Consider the following 24,766-nt stretch of genomic DNA (forward strand, 5'->3'; position numbering starts at 1 on the left):
TATAAACCCTGCTGTTCTGCAGTGGTTGTCTACAAATGTATTTTCCATGTGAATGTCAATAGCTTGGTTATGCTTCCTAAGTGACACTGACATTGGAGTATTACAGTCATCCAGCACATCCAAGGGTCTCCTTGTGTGAATCCATGCATTTTTGTTTGACAGGGCCCATGAAACTGAGAAATAGAAATGGTTTTGGTATGCTTCAGTAAATGGATATTTGACTTTGTGCATTTCAGGAGTTGAGAAACTTAGAAACTTTTCTCTCTATTGTCTTATTTGCACTAAATACTAAATGTCTTATTTGCACTAAAGACCTGACTTCTCAGGTCTTCAGTCTCATGTGCCAAACTGATTTAAGTTATCCCACCTCAGGTATCCTTGTGAAAAAAAAAAAAAAAAAAGAAATGACTTCAGTACTTCTATTCTTCTTGCAGACAGGCTTGGAGATTCAACCAACCCACAGAAATTATAATTCTGAGTCAGGCTTCAGGTGTTGGGCTTTCTTGATAATACAGCTTCTCCCTATTTCTCCTGGTAAGAGGGACAAAATTTGTAACTCTTTATGACTGCAATAGAAAGCTACTAATTAGAATAACCTAGATAGATTAATTATTTCAGAGAAAAAAAAGGAAAAAAAAGATCTTGCTGTACCAAGGTTGCAAGTAATAGAAGAAATAGAAATTCAGCTATGCAGGGAGTCTCATGGTTGGTGTTAGCAATTCTGCATTTCCCGTATCATTAAATCAGCAGCTACCCAAAAGTCATCCTTCAATGTGTTAGATCCATCCACCAAGATTAGACATTCATAGGAGAAGACTGTAATGAGATCAGAAGATAATAATATAAGATTTATTATACAGAATACTAAAATAGAAGCTAGAGAATGACAAAGATGAAGCTTGTGAAATGCTTTACATGGTGATCTTGGTCCTGTTTAGACACAGGAAACAGCTCCCTCAAGCAGCAGCCAAACATGCTTCAGCTTGGTGGCATCATCACCCAGAGTCCTGCCACCACTGAAAATTCACCCAGCAGCAGTAAATGAAATATCTGCACTTTGCAAGTGTAAATAAAGAGGGTTTTTTCAAACACTTTCAAGCCAGTAAGGGCCGAAGAATCTACCCTTTGAAAATCAAACCCTGTGATATCCAATATTTCTGACAATTTCTCAGTTATGAAAAAGAAGCAACAAAAACAAGAATCCCAAAATAAGATGGCTTTTGCATTAATCAAATGCAGTTCCAGGTTGTATATCCACGAGCCCAGCCCAGGATGACTGATTCAGATACAGTGAACTTCTGTACTTTGTGCCATTATATGGCTACAAACATTTGTTCAGCACTATAGCATAAGATTAGCTGCGCTGAGTGCCAAATATAACATGAGTCATGTTGTGTAGGACTCCATCCTGGGGTGTCTCAGCTGAGCTGGGGTCATGCCCAGGAGGGGCATATTCTGTTCCAGGCTTTCAGCCTCCAGCAGCATTTTCAATATAGTTTGCAGCTTTCTTCTGACACAAGTTGCAGTTACAGTAGTGTGAAATGTTGCTGTGGCTGCTTTCTGATACATCTGCCTTCCTGTGCAGCATCCAGCCTGCCAACCAATGCACAGCCTTGTCTTCTCCCTGCCTCTGCAGCTGGCACTGCCTGCAGCTCCCATTCCATCAGGCTCTGTCAGCTGGCTTAGACTGCATGATGCATGGGACCAAGAACTATTGCACAAACATTGTTTTCCCTCTCTCTCAGATTTTGGGTTTGATTATTTTGGGGGGGGGGTGGGGTAGAGGGGGAGGAGGCTGGGTTTTGTTTTGGGGTTTTTTGTTTGTGATTTTTTTTTAGTTTTACTCAGTCCCTCATTCCAGGCAGCTTTATTAGTAATGTGTTTATTTTCTTTTGTTGTAGTCCTGATTTCTTGCAGCTCAGGGAATTTATGTATAGGACACTTATTTGAAGATATTCTCACTGTTTTAAATAAGCTCTCTGAGAAGCCAGAGCAGTATAATGGGCTTGTCTGATTAAGCCCACTGCAATCTTTGGCATGCCTGGGACCTACTGTGCTTTCATTTTCCACGAGGATGAATCTCAGATGTGCTTTGAAATCCTCAGAGCAGGATACAGATGTTCAAGTGACAAAAGCCAGTGCTCAGAAATCCTGCTGCACAAGGATACTTCTTTTGGCAGGATCCTGGCACTCAAGCTGTTATTCTGACCTGCTGGCCGTCTGCTTTCCATTAATCACTTCTGGCAGAAGAAAAGGCCTTCCAAAAATCTTTCACCTTTGGCCTATACTGAGGCAGCAAACAGGATGCAGCAGCACACAAGGTTTGTGCCAGACAGATCGTCAGCCTGAGAGCACAGTTCTGAGATTTTGCCATGAGATTCCCCACAGGTCTGTCCTGGAAGACTCAGCAATCTTATCAGCCACACCCTATTTTAGGTTTCTTTATCTAAATAGGGTGGTAGTCCTCAGTTACCCTGCCTGTGTTTGTAGCAAGCTGACAAGTTAGTTCATGCCTAGCACAGATCCTGCAGGACAATGTCCCAGGGAGGATGATTAGAAGATGGATAATGCCATACAAGCTTTTTCATAAGGCTTTTGTGATTGAGGGAAGAAAAGGAGGTAAGGGAATCAAGAAAATATGGATCTGAATCCAAGTCAGCTTCAGCCTTTTCTTGTCTGCTCTTGGGAACATTAATGTAAAAAAATCTTTAGAGAAAACTGAACTCTTCTTAGTGATCTAAAACAGAAAAATCCTTTCAAGAACACCACATATTACTAACTATTAAGATAAAATCTTTAAGAAAGTCAGCACTCTTGATTAAAGACCCCAAAATACCTTTATTTTACTCCTGATAAATGTCTTCAGAAGCACTGAATGAATTTATATATCTGTCACTCCACCCTCAGTTCAGCTCCCTCATTTCTTACAAAGGGAAGTAAGAATTCCTCCTTTCTAAGCCAGCAACTTTTTTACCTGTCTGAGAATGAGTTCTCACAGTTCTTCAGTGGTCAGACTGGTGTTTGAGATACCAGGGACCTGCATGCCAAGCACCTACCAGGATCCAAATGGGTCTGTACTCCCACATCTTGCACAGCTGGGTCTGGTGACCAGTGCCTCTTAAGAGCTGAAACAAGAATAACAATGATAATGATATGGGCATTTAGCCTTATGTGGGGGATTTCTTCAGATTAAATCAAAGAGCAGAGGCAGGTCCTTAATCTTTGTGGAGCTCTAGGTGTAAATTCCTCCTACATCTGACATGGCAGCCTTGGATTAGCTGGAACTGAACTTTGAACATCTGGGTAGAATGTGAATAAAGGTAATCTCAGGCTATGGTCTTCCTCTGGATGACATGCTCACCACACCATGTGCTGCTGTGGCTTCCCGTGGTGCTGCAGTGTCTGGGCTGTTCTGTCATTTATTGCCAGCTCTCCCATGCCATAAGAAAAGCAGAGCAGGGACTTGTATTTATAAAGAGTATATGAAACACCAAGGGCAAATCAACAGCCATCAGATGATAAAGTCCACATCCCCCTGGAAAGCAAAAGTGAAAATGACACAGGCTGTGAACCATCTGTGAGCCACACCAGCCAGGGCAGGTGCATTTGCATGTGGTAGAGATAATGCCTGAGGAGGAGCTGTCTGTGGATTTGGCTGTAACTGTCCTGTAGGAGGCTGTTCCTGGAAGATGATAAAAGAATTCTGGCATATAAACCCCATTGCTGGTCAATGTGCACACATCAGTACAGCCCTGACTCAGTCATGCCCTCACACCAGCCTGTCCCTGCAGCCTGAATGCCAGCCCAAATCATCAACACAGCATTTCTGCAGTGCTGGGATGAGATAGCACCTGAGTGTTATTCCATGTTCCAGCTTGCCAGAAGCACACACCAGCCACACACTAAAGCTCTGGTTTTCAGTTGTAGCAACCCACAGCTTGGGGAAACAGCCTGATTAAGAGAGAACCAGAATAACCAAACAGAAGGGCACCTTTGGGTAGGAGTCATGTCCAGAGCAGAGAGACCCTCACTCAGCAAGGGCCACGAGCCTGCTGCAAACCTCTCCTTTTTCCTCTGCTCTCTCCTCATGATCATCCCATAGAGCCTGCAGGAGAGCAGGTGCTTTTCTAGGTATTTCCAGCCTCCTGACTGACAGCCTGCACCTGTGCCATGCAGGGCTGTTACATTCCCTGGCATTAGCCAGGGGGCTATTTTTAATTGACAGGACAGAAACAAGAGGTAGAGCCTTTGGCCAAGTGTTGCAACCCTGTTACTCACAGATTGAATCACTTTTTGGCACCCTCATTAAAGCACTTGCTAACAAACTTTGCTGTCTTTTGAGGAGCACTGGTACTGAGCAGTGCCCCACAGCACCCTGTAGTGCTGTTTGCTGGTGTGGGAGCAGGAGAGCTTCAAACCACTCAGCAGGACACTGAGCTAAGGCACCATCCTCCACAGCCTGGTCAGCGTCTCACAAAAGAAGGCAGAGCTTGCCAAGGTACACTGGGACTCACTGGGAAGCAAAATAAGGACTGCAAGAACCCAGGCCTAGTCTGGGCACTGACTACAGTTTGGCTGAAGCCTGAAGCAAAAGAACGTTTGTGGTTTTACAGAAGATGAAGTTTGTGCTTTATGTTTTTATTGCTGCCTTCTCTCTCCATAACTTGGGCTCATTTGTAGGTCAAACTGCCACTTGGAGCAAATGAAATTCAGGTGTGCCTGTGAAAGGCCCTTTGGAGCCCAGTGCTGCCACAATCCTGCTCCTCCAGCACAGCAGGACGTGCTCCCTTTACCTTCTGCCATAACATGAAATGCAGCTTGGGTCCTAACTTGGAGCAGGGGAGGATGGGCTCAACTTCACTCATTGTATTCCTGGCAGAATCATGCACAGGAGTTCTTATGATGTGTCACAGGACAGCCTATGTAAACAACAGTCACATCAGGTTATTGTTCTGTACAGATTCAGTATTACAAACTTCCCTGCAGTACTAAAAAAATCACTAAGGAACCTTTTTTGAAGTGCCATTAGGAAACAGAAGTCTTATCTACTTAGCTTTGCCAAAAATACCCCACAAACCCCTAACGTAATGAAATAATTTGAATCCAAAAACTCTGGAAGGGGCCTTTGTGATAAGACTTTTAATGAAGTTGTAAATACAGCAAAATTGCAGGGTAATGTTATCAGCCCCTTTCTGGAGCTTCCATTCACACATCAGAGATCCCTTAGTGGACAGCACCTCTTGAATATTTTTTGTACTCCACACGAGCTTCATTGTCCACTCTCCTTCACAATACTTATGAATTGCTATTCCCTACATTGCCTAAAGACCCTTCTTCAGTGTTACTCTAAGAAAAGCAAACTTGCTGCCTGCTGTTGTCCCTTCTTCCTTCTGCCTCTTTCTTTTTAGGGCTGTTAACCTCCAATTAGAGTACTTGAGAATCTGTCAGTGATCAAAAGACAAACTCAGTTTTGATGACTTCATGTAGCAGAATGAGGGGGTAAAAAAATGATTTTTAAAAAATATTTAAATTGAATGACGAATCTTTGTTTGAAAAGCATTGCCTCTTTCAAATTAATTTTGCATTCTGTGGCATTAGAACTTGAAAAGAGCCTTTTGATAAACTAATGACACTATTAGAAAAAAAACAGAACTGTTACCAAATTGGCTGTCAATATTTTGCCCACATTAAATCATTTCTATGAACAGTCCAGTGAGTACCTATCCTATCCTAGTATCAGACTTCAGTACAATTTTGACAGCAACAGGAATTTAGTATTTGGCAGCTGTTTCCCTGTTCCAGGGAAAACCTGCAATTTTACCAGAATCTGTCACACATCAGTGCCAAAAGAAAAAGCAAACCCCTTACAGGTAGCTGAAAACTTAAGACCACAGCTGCAAACCTACAATTCCTGCATCACCCAGAACAGTTACTTCTCCAGTAATGATTTGAAGTGTATGCACATACTGATAACCAATTCCCATAGCATGTGCCAATTATATTTTGTCAGCATGACTTACTTCCATACTGAAGCAAAAACTCATAACAGCATCACACCTGTGCTCAGGAATACTTTCACAGTTGCAGTGCTAACAATGAGCCATCATTTTGCATATAAAATACATCAAGCATTTGTCATCTTTCAAGTATTTTATTTTAGTATTTTTAAATATGTTTAACACAACAAAGATATAAAACAATATATTAATTCAATCTGAGTTTAGAATCAAAACAATATTTACTTATTTACAGTATTCTACACTTCACTGGCATATCTTCTAGCCATTAGATAATACTATTTTCTCAGTCCAGACAAAACTGAAGTAACAGATCCGTGTGAAAAGCCAGGTTTCTACATCCTTATTAAGTACCATGTAGAATGCAGTTTGTGGTTTCTCAAATTTGACAAAATTTCTTCTTTTTTGACAAAAGCAAATTGAAAGAGCAAAACTAAGTTACAGTTAGTCTTTCTAACTTCACAGTCAGGGCCACCAAGTCAGGTTATTGTGCTCCACATTTATCACCTTAAGCTCTCACACACTTATTACAAACTGGCTTTTAAAACGTGCATGTCACTGAATTATGTACATAATACTCACTGCAAATTTGTTAGGACACGAGTGGTAAGTCTGCAGGATACTGCTATATGGAAGGTTCAGTGTTCAATAGGTTCAATACTGTAGTTTTTGAGGAGTTGTAAGGGTTTTTTTGTGGTTTTCTTCATATAATGAACAAGACATCAGTAGGTTCACTCCAAAGAACTTTTTTTTTCCCCAGGAATACTGTTTCAATTAGAATAGTGACAAGATCAAAGATAAATCAGAAATATTTTATATTTTATAATTTTATAAACCAGTGGTCTATCAATTAACCCTTATTGTTGAAGTCTAATGCACAAAATAATTCAGAGGGTAAGCTGTCTCACTGCTAGGACTTCTGTCAAATATACTTCTCTCTTGGAAAGACTATGCTGGTATCTGCAGTTACAGGTCAAATTTCTAAAAAGGTTATAAAAAAAAATTGGTACTGTCTGTAGATTACTGCAAATCCTCCCTAACTCTTCAGTAGGAACTACATGGACATGACGAAAAACTATCACAGTTGGTTTACATTCCTTTTGTTACACTCTAGGTCCATAACATCTACTGTTTGGGTTTTTTGTTGTTGGTTTGTTTTTGGTTTTTTTTCCCATGACTGATGTTTAAAAACCAAAAGGGCTTTCATACATCAGAAAACTAGCTAAAGAGTAATGGACAAGTCTAGCACTAAGCATGCAGGCAATGGTTAAAAAGCAAGGAGGTATTAATTGCTGCAAAACACTTACTGTGTCTGAGCCCAACTCCTTCCTCTTTACTCTCTTTTTGGCACTACACAAGATACAGCTGTACAGAAAAGAAGATTATAGGAACCTGTGCTCTCATCCTCCTTAGAGGGTTTCAGTAATTCTAAATTACATTATTTAACATGCTTGTATTGAAAATAACTTTTTGCCCCCAAATAATTTAACTGATCATTGCTTCTTAAAGTAATGTAATTATCAAGGTTGTATTCATTCTTTTGGTTTTTGACAGTTTCTTCTTTCAGAACCCAGTTAAGCAGAAATTTCTTTGAAATTGGAATGTTTTCTTCTCCAGCAGATAGGAGGGGAGACATCAGAGAAAATCCAAAAGAAAGTGACATTACCTATTCCCATTACTGTAGGAGGATACCACACAGTATGCACTGGGCCTTATCCAAAAATGTTTAAACTAAAATGGTAACACTCACTGAAGTCAAGAGTATTTAGTAATTTGCTTGAAGTTAAGCATACAAGTCAAGCAGTGCACTTATGGGATCCAATTCTTGTTAGTCTTGGACATTTAAAAACTTCAGGCCTATCTACATTTCTGTAGTGACATTTTGTGTGTTACCATGTTTGCCACTGGACATGCAGATACATTGCATATATGGAAGCTTTCTATAGCATTGTTCAAGATCAGCTGGAGAACCTTGCTTAAAGATCCTTTCATAAGTTTTTGTCAGTGTAATCAGAATTTGTTAAAAACCACATCTATGAAGGTCTAATTCTGTGCAGGTGTAATGTCATAACCCACTTTAGGGATCTTTCAGAAATGAAAAATTAAAGGCAAAAGGTTTAGGAAAGCTATTATAAGAAACTATGTCATAAGGTACAAATATATCAAAGAAAAAGGATGAGGGAAGAGCCTGTGTGTCTATCATTTGCAGGTATGTGCACAAATATCCCCAAACTTATTAGGAAGAGCTCAACCCTATTGCCAAGTCTCAAATATTACTAAATTTGCTAAGCTAGCAAAAAAAAGTGACCCTCCCCTTCTTTTGTATATATGGTTACTAATTTCAGACTTTGCTACTTGATTCATGTGTGCACTTCGTAGTACTCATGTTGTTGAGACACTTGCACTTGCTGGCATTACACAGTAATTAATTCATTATTCTGGGTTCAGATTATGTGGGCACTCACACAGACCACAGAAGACAACTTAGCACAAAAGAGGTGCACCATGTTAAAGAGAGCAGTGGTGGCATGTGAACATAAAGGAAGACGTCCCTGAACATACTAAGCAATAAATCCAAGGCTCAAGGTGCTCTGCTGCCTTTACTTTGAAGTGCTTGTCAGCAACAGAAGCAGCAAAATGCTTTTAAAACACTGACTCACAAGGAGGTACAAAATGTTAAAACTATCAGTTACCTGCAACTTGTTTCCATCTAATTAACAATAAAGCTTACATTTCCAGCCTTACAGACTGACCTCTGCCCTCTTGCAAGCAAGATCACGTTTTTCTGTCTTCTATCACCTTCAAGCTTTCCTCCTGCATGTTTACAGACAGACAAAATGAACTTCCAAAACAGAGGACAATTACCCTGACAATGTTTCAATCCACTCCATTGCTAACAAAACCAACCATTTTATATTAGTTATCCTGCACTTAGGTATCTAGCATCAAGGGAAACAGCACAAGGAACAAGCTTCTTTTAAAAAACAATGATAGACAAGGCTGATTTAAAACACAATTTACTTAAATTTGAAAATTAAATTAGAACAAAGAATCCTTACGTTTCAATGTATATGAACTTCATTACAAAAAGAAAAATTGAAATGATAGCTTTACTTTCTGTAAACATTGTTACACTGGGCTGTACTTGAAAATTCTCCTGCATGTGTAAGTTGCAGAATACTGTAAGTTGCAGTATTTCAGTTTAGATGCAGTTATGCCAGTTACTACTCAAATGGTTATTTTCAGAATCAACTGCTTTGCAAGTTTAATTGCATGCCTCTCCATATAACTCAGATTACAATCTTGCACATCCTGAGAACAGATGTTTCCTAGAGTTTAGAAAAACAGCACTCATAACTGTGTGCATTGCAAAGGCAAATATAAGTTAACAAATAGAGCTCTTTCATTATAAAGTCTCAAGAGGAATGTTCAAATTGCCTTTCTGAAATCAGAAAGTTAAGAGCAGCAAATGGCAAGTCTTTAAATCTTTCAGAATATTTTCTCCTTTTTTTTAAGTGTAAGCATACTCCCCCAATTTGGATGGCAAAAGCCATCAGGTTATGGTAGATTGAACAATATATTATTAAATCTGCAATTTTGCTAAAAAATTGGAATGTTATAAATATAAAAATCTCTGTAATAGTACAGTGTACATGTGCTCATTATAGCTGGCAGAGATACTCCAAGATGCATAATTTTTCTGTGGAATAGGAGCTAAATTAAGTTACAAAAATAATATATACCATGAAGAGTGTAAGGTAGTCAAGTTACTACAATCAAGGTATATAAAAGGAACACAATACAGCAAGGAGTAGCCCACAGTAGGTTACAAGCCTCCAAACACAAAACCTTGCAAATTCCAAATGGATTCATTTCTGTGCACACACAAGTACAAAGTGCCCATTAAGTCAGCTTGTACCAAGCTGGGAATTATTTATGTAACTTTCTAAAGCTGACTTACACTACATTTGCACATTTGAACTTGCAATAATCAAATTTAAATGTCTATGCCGTTTTTATGATTTTGTACCTATCAGTTTTCATTTAGCACAAATGTAATTTCAAGGCTCTACAGACAACATTAGTATTGTCCCCTTACAATCCACTGCCCAAGAGACCAGCAACCCTTGTGTGACCCTGCTCATGCATTATGGACTGAGTGTTGCTTTGAGGTTTTGGGGGATGCTTTGTTGTGGGCTGTGGTTTGGTTTTTTTCAACAAGCAAAACTCAACTGTTTATGGTATCTTTCAGGGTAGTAAATGAGCAACTTAAATTAAGAACTAGCCTCTTTTCATAGTTGTTAGAAAAACATATACTGTGTGTTTATATATAGAACCAAACATACTGTGCATATATATATATCCAGAGACAGTCACCATATTGTTGACACCAGAGTGCTAAAACATACATCAACATGAGCACTATTTCCAATACTCACTATTATTACTATTCCTGAAAGAGTTAGTACATGCATTTCCCCATCCATTTACAGGACAGTAAGATACACGAGGACAACTGTTCTTTTTTCCCAACATTAAAGAACTGCTCCTGAAAAGCATGCATGAGTTTGGGTACAAAGCAATTAAGACCACACAAAAGTTACTTTGTGGCTTTAAACTCACTAAAGCTAAGTTTACTTTCAGTGGATGTTCCACTTACTGTAACTTATTTAAACACAAAAGGGAAAACTTTCAAGTGCTAGAACAACCATACAGACAACTGATAGACTAGACTAAATAAGTTCTCATTTAAAAAAATATCATCACTCCACAGCCACAAGGCAGACCTTCATTTTTGGCAACCTGTATGCAGACCATTTATACTGTCAAGTCTTGTAATTTAACAGTTAAGAGACCCTCTCAGCATGGAACTATACTGTTTTCTTCATTATGACACAAACCTCCTCAATTTTTAAATATACACAGTTTGTTTTAAAAATTACATGTATGACTGCTTTCAAAGAAAGGCTTTATAAAGTTTTAAATTTTTTGTCAGTATATGTAAAGGCTGGCACTCGGGTAACAAAGATTATCTGGACCTGTAAAGGGTGTGTTATATTCAATACATATTTCAGGTTAATGTTCCATAAACATTCACACAGAACCTTGCCAAGGGTAACAGTATTCTGGTTTATATTCATGCTTCACTGATAGCCTTTACCCATCCCTGCATTGTTTTCTGTTTTCACAAGGAGAAAACAAAACACATCCCTATAAAGTATGGAAACCCCATTTTATGACTAAAAATCCAAGAAACAAGGCAAGGAGGAGATCATGGAGTGAAAAATGTTACTTGACTTGCCCCTTGTAGCTAGCCTTGTAGGACCTTAGTCATAATGCTTCATAAAAATCTGAACTGACCCACACAGTCTTCAACCAATTAATCTTTTTAGTATAGCAGGTTTTGAAAAGGGCCAGCAATACTCATTGGGAACAGTACCATTGACATTGCATTCAAAAAAAGAAAACATAGGAAACCATATCCTTGCCCTCCTACTCTGATGATATGCTCTAGTGTTAGCCAATGTATGGTAATACAAAAAGAGCCTTGTCGTGATGTAAAAGGCAATGAAGACATCTATAGAATAATGTTCATGTGCAGCCAAAATGAAGAAGATTCCAAAGAGATTCAGGACCCAGGACAAGGTGTGCAAGAAGTTCCAGCTCCTTGGCGTATCTAGGAGAAAACAGAAAGTGATTAACCTTGACTGTCTCAAAATACAGGCCCAGACATTCCAAACTTTTATACAGATTTTTCATCCAAAAACAAGATGAAGTTATTATCTTCATTCAAAAATGTTGTATACAGGTCCAATAAATCCAACAAAAGCAACCACAAAAGTTATATATGTCTATCAGTTCATTACTTCATTTACAAATGCATTTCTGGATTAACAAGAGCATCCTTAAATGGTTTAGCACTCTGCAAATCAGAATTCTTTGTTCAACCAACTTTTTAATAAAAATCATGTCTTTCCTATGTTACAAGGAGGAAGGTGTAATGAAAGCTACATTAATGTGATTGCAGTCATTACATCATAGCTGAACTCAAACGAATTATCTTTGCTTGCTGTAACATGTATCAGATCCCTGTTGGTGTTTACAGAAGGGTACTGCTGTTTCATATATTCTCACTTGCCATGGGGCTTGGTGCTTGGCTTTATGGATTATACTAAATGTACAGAAAACTCGCCAGGTTTTGGCTGGCAGGAGTCAGTGGCAGCTACCTGGGGAAGGGAAGAGTAACAGACAACCCTAAGTATCTTCCCAAGTATTCCCCCAGCAGCAAGCCAGGAAGCCTTTCTAATTTCTTGGCTCTCATGTCCATTGAAAAGTGCCTTATTCATTCCCCCATGGAAGGAGGTAGTGTTCCTTTTCTCACTGTGACTTGGCTGTCACAAACTTGAGAAAGAGCAGAGCAATCTGAATTTGTATTTGTTTGCTTAAATGTTACACTTTGAACTTTTTGAGAAGGTCAAGGAGCACATATTCTTAATACTTAAGGACGTTCAAATGTTTACACTCTCACACCTCTGTACATACTCTTAGGGACACTTGAGTATTGACACTCTGTACTCACATTCTGTGACAAAGAAGTTGAGCATGGTCAGGACGACAGTGTGACCACTGAACATGTAATCTCCGCATGTATGCACTCCAGTCAGAGTCATTCCAAAGCCACTCCAAATTGCAAATGCCCGCTGCAGTTTGGCCCAAACATTGCCATACAACTGCAAAACAGTGATATTAACCTTTACTAAGTTCCAACTCCACAGCCCAAACAGTAGATCCCTAAAGTGAGCTGTACTGCACTATGTTTGTTTAATACTATTTATCAGGTTGTGTCTTTTATTAAAATGCAGGTTAGTACATCTTTGGATTTCACTGTGGCAATGAGTCACATTAGTAACTGCAATTACTAATTGCATTCATCCTACCTCTTATGAATACGGGAATTTAGAGCAAGTATTTTGTTGCAAGTGATTTACCCACAGAGCCTGCCACCTTTTTTTGAATGTGTTCAGTCTCCCAAATGTATTATTATCAAACTTTCCATTTGTTCAGCTCAAACCTCTCCTAACTAAAAGTTAGGAAGAAACCATAAAATCCCACGTTCTAAGAATATCCCTTCTGAGAAGGGGTGAAATAGTAATAGTTTGTTGGGGTTTTTTCCAAAACCATGCAACAAACAAGACAAAGAAACAATTACTTCCCTTTCAGTCTTTCTTTATGAATTTAGTAGCTTAAGTGCACACACCTCTTTGAATTTCTCTGTTTTATAGTGTGAAACATTCTGAACACCCTTCCCCAAATAACCACATACTCTCCAGAGTGGCAAGTGCTTCTAGGATCCCTAGGGATGTTTGCCTGCCTATGGCAATAAATGCAAGGACAAGGAAACAGGAGAGAAACATGATGTTCTTAAAAAACACATGTCTAACACTATGGTTGCAACAAGCTTAATCACGTCTTAAGTATTTTTTTACAAAAAGAAACAGGAAAAATAATTTAAAGCACTTGAAGTTTTTACCTTTCCAGTACACTGCAAGTGCTGTCCTGGCACGGAGAGTGAGGTAACAAACATTGTAATGCAGCGTAATAGAAACACTGTCCCCATGAGGCTGCACAGCCTGCGCAGCAGAATGGATCTGGGAAAAGTACACAGGAACTGAGATCAGGGAAGTTATGATAGAAACATTCCACCTCACCCCAACTTAATCCCATTAAGTCCTGACATCATCACTGCAAGTTTCACAACAATTTCTTTTTTCCAATTAAGTAGTACTATAAAAATAAGGTTCCACATGGCAGGGTGAGACATTGTAGCAAGCTTACTGTCACCAAAAGGTACAGCTCCACCTCTGCAGCTACTCCCGTGCTAGCTTTGGCACCCATACCTTCTGTTGGCAAACTGGTAAAATCAATGAACCAGTGAAAATTTAACTTAAAATACGCAGGCACACAAAAGCATTTTCTATCCCTCTGTGAAAGCAAATTGCCAGGCTGGCTCAGACATCCTGTGGTAATTCATTCCCATGGCACTTTCTTATATATACAAAGCTGTTATAGCATGAGTGTATATACTGACAACTCTCTGAAATACCTATGTTCTGAAAGAAATTACTTATAAATTCAGATTACTCCTTTGAATGATTCACAAGCCATCAATCTTGATGAAATCCTCCCTAATCCATTTTAACAGAGACATACTAGGAGTTGACAAGATTCTTACAGAATGGAACTTCTTAAACAATCATAATAAATTCTTGTTATGGTCTTTTCTCTGCATCAAAGGAGCAGTTAATTTGGATTTTATAAAATCTACCTGTGTTTGTGAAGCAGAAGAACCAAGAGCCAAATGTAGCAAAGAATTACACCACATACTTCAGTCATAGCAAAAGCCCATGGTATCCTAGGGACGCTAAAACAAAAAGACAAAGCAGAAAGTTAATACAAAGGCTTAATTTTTTTCCTAGTCTTGGTATTGAAAATAAGGGCATGTAAGGTTCTAACCTCAAAACTTATTTGCACTCATCTGACAATAGTATAAACTACAGTCAAAAGTACTTTTGCTAGACAGAATGAAATACAGAATTTGAAATATATTCAGTTATGTTATCTCCTTCCTAATAATGTGCTTTCAGTTTCCACAGATTTCACTAAGCGAAAATCTCTAGTATGTTCTCTTAATTCACATGTGACATACTAACAGGATGTGTTCCTCCACTATTGTTTCACAACAACCTTTTTCATTCAGACAAAAACTTGCATCATGTCAATTATGCTGCTTATGCTTGCAAGAATGCCATGTCAATGCAATGAATTAAATGCTGCAAGGCCAAAAATATTAAACACAGAAATGAAGCAGAACTGCACAGAAAAGTATCAGGGAAAATAAAAATTGTTTTCAAAACTTCAGTAATAATCACTATATTAAAACATTTCAGCCTTCCCTGTCAAAAGATCTAAGACCTTCTTGCACTCATAAGGCACCAGTAACAATTTCCACTCTTCAGTTGCCAAAATACAGGTCAACAGATTTCAAGAGGCTGCTCCTTGTACTTTTGTGCTCCCCCTGATACACAGGGGTAGCAAAGCACCACTCAAACATGAGCTTTGTAGTAATCCTCTGTCACTGCTCTGTCAGCTGCTGCTTTCTGCACACTGAATACCCAGGGAGCACCCTGGGAACAAAATCCAATAATGCCACAGCTCCTGTTCTCTCTGCCCTCTTCCCTCTTCCACTCTGCTGGATGTGGTCTGTCCTTCATGAGTTATATATACATTTATGGAGGATTCTGCACTCTTACTCAAAAGATTAGAGTCTTACTGACTTCTTGAAAGCCATAAATGAAAATGGAAATTACTGGCAAGAACAGGGAGATCACAAAGGCTGAACTTTATAACAGTTTAGCTCATCTTTTAAAACTCCCTAGGCAGTTAAGTTCTCCATGGTGCAAGTGCTCTTTCTCAAAGGGAACATTTATTCTCTATTAAACCTGTTGTCAATGACCTTTGCCATTTTGTCTCTTCTTTGTCTAAAGTGAAATATTTTCTTTAAAAAAATGAGCAGGTACTGCATAAGTCACAACAGTGGTTTAATAACTTGTTAAAAGAGATGCTGGCCTTTTCATTCAACTTGAGTTTCCCTAGACCATCTTCAGCAAGCTGACAGTGGGAAGACAGTAAAAATACAGTACCAGTGCTGTTCTCTTTCAGTTTTCTTGCTCACTCACAGATCAAAACATTCTTTCATCCAAAGTTTTTTTTTTTATATCAAGACACATTAAGCTTCATGGCAGAAACTGGATTTCAGAAAATGCATATGGCTGCATGCATATCTATGCCAGCTGACCATCACACTTTTTACCAGAATGCAAGGATGGACAAAATAATTACTGTGTTGTAATGAGTTTAAGATGTAAAACTAAATATAAACTAGATAGAACAACAGCTCAATTTATTTTCCCCTAAACCCAAATCTCTGCATCTACCTGATCCACATTTCTTTTAGCAGAAGGACTTACTAGACTTTTATTACTATTTTGCAGAGGCATTTCTAGAGCACATGAAACTTTCTTCGAGAGCATATGAGACTTTGAAAACAGATAAAGGACAGCCAGTATTTTAACTATCACATTACTATTTTGTTTAGAAAGAAAATGTCTTACCTATCTAGAAATATGTCCGGCAGAGGGGGATATGTTTGCATGTCAGGTACTCGCTCGTGTACTATCACCATGACAAATGATGTAAAGCCAAACACTATGAAGACATACACACAACTTAAAACTGTCTTCCAGTACTCTGGGTCCAGTCTTCGTGTGGCATGTTTGTTTTTTCCGTTTGCATATTGATACTGATCACCATTCAAGTCAGTCATTGGTCCATCATAGTCCCGAGGTACCTCACCATTACAAAACCAATCTCCCGCCTGTAGTGAACCAGCTGGGCACACCGTGCCAGCATGACCATCGCTGGTGTAACCCAGCTCTTCCAGGACATCAACGTGCTGCTTCTGCAGTTTGCGTATGGACAACATCAGCCTCTTGATATCCCCCAAGATTTTGATTTCCAGAGGAGGAGATCGCAAGTCATACTCAGTAAGTGTCAGCAGGGTAATTCCATCCAGCCTGTGTCTGTTGCACAAAAGATCCACGTACTCACAGAAGCCTTCCTCCTTCAGCCACCTGGCCACGTTCTTGGTGGTCCAGCGCCGAATGCAGAGCTGGGAACTGCCCGCCATCCTGCCCCTGATCCGCCAGTCACGCTCACCTGCTGCACAGCCAAGAGAGACACAACACCAGAGTGTTCAACACACACCACTGAAATGCCAGTGTCTCTTGTGCCATTTTAGATGCTCAATTAGACCAAGCCATTTTACATAAGAGATATCTAAAAAACAGACCTAATTTCTAAGGGAAGTATTACAAAAATGCTTTTTTTTTGTTCAAGAAAAACTAAATTAAGATCATCTTATTTGTTCCTAAATAGAAACCTAAAGTTTCCAAGAAGCAGAATATTTCCTAGACGTATCCAGTATACTGTTCTAATTTTGTTGCAAATAAATAAATAAATCCTGCTTTGTTAATTACATTAGGCAATGAAAATCAAATACTACTCTTTAAATACCAGCTTAATCATTAGACTTTTCCACTGTTTGCAGTTCATCAACTACACGAGGAAGTACAGCCAGCAAACACACAAAACTGAATTAAAGCTGAAATAATACATTTCAATACAGTCCAATATATTCCACTGTTTTAAAATACTACTGAAGCTCTGATGACACGACATTCCCCCACTCCTTCCAAGTAAACCCAAGTCTAGATATCTGCAACAGTACTGAACGGAAGTATGCTAGTTGTATGATGATGGTACAACCATCCTATTTCTTTGTTTGAACTCAATAATTAAGATAGATACTTACTGAATTGTGAATCCTTTAAAATACTCAGCTTTCAAAAATAGCATTACTAGAAATGAAGTACTGGTTTAAGCTTCAAAGCATTTTTCAAATGGATGTGGTAATAGATAGCATAGCAACACACCAAAAACAGAAGAGAGGTATTCTCTTCATACAGATTTCTCAATAATTGTGTTCCTGACTCTAGAATATTGCATGAAGGAAGGAGAGTCAGCTCAGCAACATTTTAGTCACATGGTGGTGACAAGTCACCAGAAAAACAACCAAGAAAAAAGTTAACCACAGGACATTATGTGGAACACGACAGAACTCTGAAAGGTTACCAGTGAAGTAAAAGTACTAAAGTGTTTATGCAATATTGAAGACCCACAGCAGTAGAGAATGGATTTGTGCATAATTTATATTTGGTGGCTCATGTACAGCTACCATCTAAGAAACAGCTACAATTTCACAGCTCTTTTGTACTCGAAAAAACAGTCTAATTAACTAAAATGCTTCAATCATGCCAACCAAATCTCAGAAAATACAAGGCACTACAATACACTACTGCCACATACATCATTCAAGGCTTTCAGAATGAAAGCAAAGAAACAGTGTATTTAATCTATTATTTAGCTGCTGTCTATAGTAAACGGGTACTCAAATCCATCATGAATATTCACCACAGTTCTGCATCTTTTTCAGGGGCACAGCTCCTCCAAAAACAGAATGTCTTTCCTTTTCACTTCTTTTTTTTTTAAGGAGGTACAGTACCTATGGTGCTCTTAATATAATTACTGGATGCAACTTTTTCTTCTGGCTTTCATCTAACAGAACCACGAAGTATTTTATACTATGTCAGAAAATATTCAATTTGCCAAATGAGATTTCCCAGCAGTGAAAAAGCAATATTTTAGAAGAAAAATGAGCACACAAATCACACTTACCCTTCTAAAATAATTAAGGGCATAATACATCTGAAGACATTCTCTCAGGAGTTGACTGTATATGAAAAACTTGTACTTAATTAATTGCTAAAATTTCTCAATACCTCATATACAGTCAATAAGTATGTAAGCTTTAACACTTTGATTTAAATAGTTGCCCAAAATTAAAAAAAAACAAAAAACAAACTACTAGAATATCTGCATATGCTATATGCTTCCTTCTCCATATGAAAGGGTGTTTTCTCATTTTTATGTTATTGTGCTATTTCTGAAAGTGTAGCTCAAAAATAACTCTAATAATTATTTTGGTCACACAGCTAATGAAATAAATTATGATATTTAATTTGATTAAATGTCCTGGCTGACTCCCCCTGCAGTGGGATGGGGGGGAGAACTGTAAAAAGGCAAACCCAAGGGGTTGAGGTAGGAACAGTTTAATAATGGTAAAAAAGTAAAATACAGTAATAATTACGGTGAAAATAACAAAAAGGGAGAAGAACAACACCCAAGAAAGACAAATGATGCACATTACAACTGCTCAGCACCTGCTGACCTTTGTCCAGCCAGTTTCCCAGCAGTGGTTGGCCCCTCTGGGCCAATCTTCCCCCTCCGTTTATATACCAAGCAGGGCTTTCCAAGGTATGGAATGTTCCTTGGGCCAGGTTCAGGTCAGCTGTCCTGGCTGTGTCTCTACCAGCTTCTTCTGCCCCTCCTCACTGGCAGAACAGGGGAAAATCAAAAACTCCTTGACTTAGGGTCAGCACCACTGAGCAACATCTAAAACATGAGTGTATTATCAACATTGTTCTTATACTAATCCAAAACATCCAGTAAAAATAAACAAACTTGAGTTGTCAAACTGAACTTCCAGCTTTCTTTACTCAGAAAAACAGATCACATACAGAAAAGAAAAGAAGTTGTTAATCACAGTGAGTTTTATAACATAGTAATCATCATGGGTTTTCTAAAAGCAGTGAATGTAAACTCCCCACACAAACACATTCAACTTACTGATACTGTCTTCTAACCAAAGCAGCTTCTGAGGACAAAGGCAGGAAACTGTTCCTAACCTAAGAGAATTCTATCCACTTGTTACAAGTCAAGTAGCCTAACAGCAGCCTAGTCTTCCTTCATCTGGCATTGCTGGAATAAAAATCAACCCTTATCAAAGGTGTAATAAAAGTAACCTTACAACACTGAATCAGCACACCCATCAAAGGTCACTATGGGCTGGACGTGGGAGAAAGTCTACATTAACCTCAAGATGCAACTGATAGGACCTGCTCTGTTTTTAAACACTGTCAACAAAAGTACACTTAACCAACTGGAAAAGACAAAGAAATTACCAGAAAACACAAATTTAAATTATTACACAGAGCAGGTAGCTAATTTCATCTCAACAGCAACAAGTAAACTCATGTTTCAATGACAAAGCAACTTGTTAAATCCTGAAACTGCCTTCCCTTTCAGACTATTCAACTGGTGACACTTGTGTGGTTTAAAGGGTAAAAGGCACTCTCCCTAATAATTGGAACACCTGGAATACAGTACAGAGCCCTGTGTGAAACTGCTCCTGCTCCTTTTTGAAGCTGAAGAATGCTGCATAACTTTTACACTACTAGACTGCTATGTAAGAATAACACAGCAGAGGCCAAGTCCCCTAGATAACTGCAGCTCTCTTCTGAAAGGAAACAGCTCTGGAAACTACTTTGCCTTCCATATTACTAGTTTTATCACTGAACCAAATAATGGGTAACATTACTTAATGATGAATAACACACATGAGTAACACAAAGCAAGCACAGACCTAAGCGTCACAGGGTAAAATATACTTTTCCCCTGACATCAGCAATGTCTGTAGCTAGTTAGTGGATTATTTTCCTGGTACTGTGACTTAACACTTAGCAAGCCTGTCAACAGTATGCGTGTCCCATTTTCTTGCACAAGCCTTTCAATTACCAGCATGAGCACAATGCATATGAACTGTATATGCATAAACATTCACTTTTTTAAAAGAAAAACATTACTTTGTAAGCCATAAACATTCCTACAATTTGGCAGTGGCATCTTAAGAAATAAGATGCCTCTGAGAGGCTGACTATACCCTAGCTGACAGCAAAATTTCCTAGATGTATATCTAGAGAAAATTAACCTCCCTCAACATGATTGTCCATGATTCTATCATGTTCCCATCTACTGAACTGCTGCCAGTCAACCATTAATTCCCTAACTTTCTTAGCTTACAGACTTTGAGACTGTATATTGATGTAAAAACGTGGGAAGTTGAATCTGCTTATCATTACCCTAGCCAAGGAAAAGCAGCATTAATATCACAGTAACATTAGGCTGCAAACTTGATTAGAGCAGTCAGAGCTGAAGGGTTAAACAACCTAGTTAGGTCTGCAGCAGTTAGCAGAGTGCTGACTGGTTTTATTTATTCTAGACACATATGCAAAATCTCTACTGGCACCATGACTGCTTTACCACCTGCCCTCAGGTACATGGGAGAGCCTTGCCCCTTGATTTTTTCCCCCCTAGATTCATTTCCCACCATCCTGGAGAGCAATTTTAGGAAGGATCCTGAACAACTACCAGATCTCAAGTGATTTAACCTACATTTCTGTGTGAAGGTTTCAAGCTGCAGTTTGAAAACAGGCCATCCCAACTCGGCCCCCCTTCGCTGGGTCTGCTGGCTTAGGAGCACATCCCACACCTCAGGGGAGAGGCTGTTCCCTGCACAGGCTGCACTTCACCCATGTTGGTGGCCTTGGTTCCCCAGCACAAAAAAGCTACACAAAAACATGTGCCGAGCCAGCCTGCAATAATAAGGCTACTGTCACACACCAACTTAGCAATGCTGTGCTGGAAAAAGAACACACAGCACTGCCTTGTTATGCAGCACAAGGCTCAGCTACTCTGCTGACTGACTTACATGAGAAGCTTGTCACCTGCTCTTCCTGGAAACTCTAAATTCTTCAGTGCTTATTTAAAGCAAATAGCACCAAAGATTTCACTGCCATATAGCATACAGTGGCTGAGTCCTTACTTCCTAAATGCCACCAGATACATATAATACAGGAGGTGTCTTGTAAGCAGAAGGACGGAAAGAACACATGCAAAAACAATACATGATTTTTCAAGTTTTTAAATACAATGGCTACCATACTACATATAAAATTGCTCAAACACAGCACAATGCCCACCATGAGACAACATATGGTATTTTCCTGAAGCAAGAATACAATCATTTCAAATGCATAAATATTGCTGTAAAACTTGCATTGAGTTTTAAATAGTGACTTAGGTATCATAAGTGAGATGATCAGCAGTAGCTTAACTGTACTCAGAGGTCTTAGTGCTATGTATGAAGGTAAGATAAGAAATCTCAAAGTAACACTAGCTTAGTCTTAGGTTTTAAGCCATCAAGGAAGATGAGCTTTTTGAGAGTTATTTATTGAAGTGCAGCTTGTGGATCAAATATTCGCTGTATATTCTTAGCAGAGTCTTTCTGTTGAGACACCTCCACGCAAGAGTGACAGCAGCTACTACAGAAAGTCCTGAAAGTTAAACATGTTTGTCTTAAGAAGCACCAAGTACAGTTACATATTGCATCAAAATGAAGAGAATACAAACTGCTCCCTGACTCTCACACCTCATTAAGCCAAACAGGTTGTGTTATACTCAAATGAACACTAAGAGCAGCTCAGCTCCTAATCTACTAACCAGCTAACAAAACACATTTTTATACTACTGCCATAATTCAAGGCACACACAAGTGATTTTTAAACAACTGATCAAGTACTCCACCACTTATCTTATGCCATTCACAGTACTTCACTACTATTTGACTAAGTTCTTGAACATTTTACATGCTAAATATCAAGTGTCAAATATTTTTCTTCTGGTTTCAAGCAGTGTATCCCTTCTGTGACAGAACGTTGGCTGCTCTTTATCCCCATACAACTTAGGAGTAACAACTCAAGTTTCTTTCTCCCCTTTTCTTCCCACACCCTCATCTTACAATGGAGATAGGAGAAGACATGAACAAACTCTCCATCCAAATGAATACCAGAACAATATCTGAAGTGAAACTGTGTTTCATCTTACTCTCCACAACTATTTACAATCTGATCTTTCTGGTCTAGTGAAAATCTAATAGCTTTCCTCATTTTAGATGCATTAAAGTAGGGAAGAAATAAAAATACTTCTAAAAGGCATGTGATTATCAAACAAACATACACAGTGTAATATGGTTAGTGGACCTCAACCAGCTAAGTGGGCTGCAAAAGCATGCTCTGTACAAAAAAAAAGCGATACTACAGAACTCAAAAGATTACAGTTCCTAGGCCAACCTGTATTTTTATAGTATCCTACAAAAATAAACCCCCAACCAGCCAGCAAAAACAACACCACATAGAAGAGCAAACAAGATAATTTAAAATTCTTGTGCTTTACAAATGTGCAGGACATTTTCTTCACATCTAAGCACTACTTACACAACAAAACCTTACAAAACTACAAAATTCCTTTCACCTGGTATAAAAATCACTTCAAACTAATCCTACAGGTTAGTTCCACCTTTCTTCTACATCACAGAAAGCAAAAGGAAGAAAAAGACACAGCCATTTCCTTACCTCTGATATTCAGCAAGAAGCACCCCCTACCAAACAGGAGGGGCACTTAAATGCCAGGAAATGTCTTCTGTGCTCTTGCCACTCCAGAGCACAGCATGATCAGCTGCTCTGTGGAGGAGGCACAGACACCGTGTCCAGCTGCACAAGGGAGCTCTGTGGAGACACAGTAGACATTATCAAGTTGAATCTTGCCATTACAACACAGAATGAGCACTGCACATAAAAAATGTTTATAAAATTAATTTTGCAAAGTGAAGCCTCAAATACAAAACCATGAGACCACTTCAACTTATTCCAAACGTTAACATTAACACTACTTCTCATTTGCCTCTTCCATTAACTTAGGCAGCTGGAAAAAGCTACCTTTTTGAAGTGCTGGGGTTTTTTAGCAATCAGCATAACTAAGTGTCTAAGTCCACATAATGCATCAGTAATATAGATTTAAGAGACTGAGTGGGTAACAGTTCCAGTAGTTTCAACTTCTTTATGCTCAGGCCCTGAACTTGCACAAACACTCTCCCCACAGGCAGACCCCACCATTTAACCCTGACACTCGAAGAGGACACATGCAAACCAGCAACAGCACTGTTCCATGCTGCCTTCTTAATAATCAAATCCTACACACTCAACAGCATCTTTATTCAAAACTGAACATTTTGTCCTCAGAAAACACACCAATTTTATTTTAAAAAGTAACAAGAATATCTATTTTGACCGCTACAACCGTTTCGTTATCTGACTGTAAGACTGACACAAAGCATCTTTTCCAGGAACGATCTGTTCGCTGCGGAGGCTGACGCGGGATCACAAACTGCACGGGTCCCCTCTGCCCCCAGGCCCCACAACAAACCGCACAGGGCCCCTCTGCCCCGGCGCCGCTCGGTGCCGTCCCACACTTCACACGCCTCCCCTAACGAGGCCGGCAAAGTTCCCCGAGAGCGGCACAGCCGGGCTCAAGGGCTGACCCCTTCAGCGCGAAGCCCGCCGGCGACACGGCCCCAGCACGCAGCTGGTGCTCCGGGCCGGGCGCTCACGCTCGCCAGCGATGTGCCGGGCCGGGCGGGCGCGCCAACCACGGCGGAGCGGATTTTAGCGCGGACACACAGCACGGGAGGCTCGTCCGCCCCCCGGCAGGCGAAGCTGCTCTCCTCCCACACAGCCTCTGTCGCGGGGCAGCCCTTTCGCCCGAGACCCACGGGGCCCGCCCGCACTCCGGGGTTGACGCCGCAGCGGGGGCAGCGATGGGGACCCGGTGGGCTGCCGCCTGCGGGGCGGCCCCGCGGGAAGGAAGGATGGAAGGGTCCCCGGTCCGGGCCTCCCGGGAAGGGCCCCGCGGCTCGCCCCGCCTCACCTGCCGCCGAGCGGCGGGGCCGCCGCGCCGGCCCTGGGCGCTGCGGCAGCGGCTCCTCCGCGCCCTGCCGGTGCCTCTGCCCGTGCCCCTCCTCGGCAGCGGCGGCGGCCACCGCCACCCCCCATCCCCCGTCCGGAAGCGGCGGCGGCAGCGCCGGCAGGCGGCGGCGGAAGGGGCGGGACGGGACGGAAGGACGGGGCCCCTGCCAGGAGGGGCTTCGAGCCGTGCTAGAGGTTTGGAATCGGTGGCTCGGGAAATATTGCCATCCTTCAACTCAAAGTGTACACCAGGACAGAATAGCAAAGGAAACTTATAGGGCCCTCGTACTGTCAGGCCTCATAGCAGGCAGTAGTTACAAAACATTTCAGTTGCACCATTGTTCTTTCCTGATGTGTGTATAAAAAGAATAA

At 40.1% G+C, this 24,766-nt stretch overlaps 1 protein-coding gene across 1 annotated transcript; it reads right to left on the bottom strand.

The window, feature by feature from the left end:
• Positions 1-7,100: 7,100 nt before the first annotated feature.
• On the bottom strand, positions 7,101-24,541 carry SAMD8 (sterile alpha motif domain containing 8). The gene is made up of 7 exons (XM_005481481.4): positions 24,357-24,541; positions 23,006-23,158; positions 16,190-16,796; positions 14,344-14,439; positions 13,549-13,666; positions 12,598-12,748; positions 7,101-11,694 (listed from the first exon to the last, which is right to left on the bottom strand). Exons 3-7 carry the CDS (start codon positions 16,762-16,764, stop codon positions 11,390-11,392), a joined length of 1,245 nt encoding a protein of 414 aa, XP_005481538.1. The 5' UTR covers positions 16,765-16,796; positions 23,006-23,158; positions 24,357-24,541; the 3' UTR covers positions 7,101-11,389.
• Positions 24,542-24,766: the final 225 nt, after the last annotated feature.

Source organism: Zonotrichia albicollis, chromosome 7, assembly GCF_047830755.1.
Source record: "Zonotrichia albicollis isolate bZonAlb1 chromosome 7, bZonAlb1.hap1, whole genome shotgun sequence".
NCBI classification, from domain to species: domain Eukaryota; kingdom Metazoa; phylum Chordata; class Aves; order Passeriformes; family Passerellidae; genus Zonotrichia; species Zonotrichia albicollis.

Excerpts from the sequence above, each read along its gene's own strand:
- SAMD8 (XM_005481481.4), bottom strand. The coding sequence starts at position 16,764 with ATGGCGGGCAGTTCCCAGCTCTGCATTCGGCGCTGGACCACCAAGAAC. Across the intron at positions 14,440-16,189 it reads CCGGACATATTTCTAGATAG|CGTCCCTAGGATACCATGGG; the intron begins GTAAGACATTTT and ends TTTTTGTTTTAG. Across the intron at positions 11,695-12,597 it reads CAACTTCTTTGTCACAGAAT|ATACGCCAAGGAGCTGGAAC; the intron begins GTGAGTACAGAG and ends GTTTTCTCCTAG.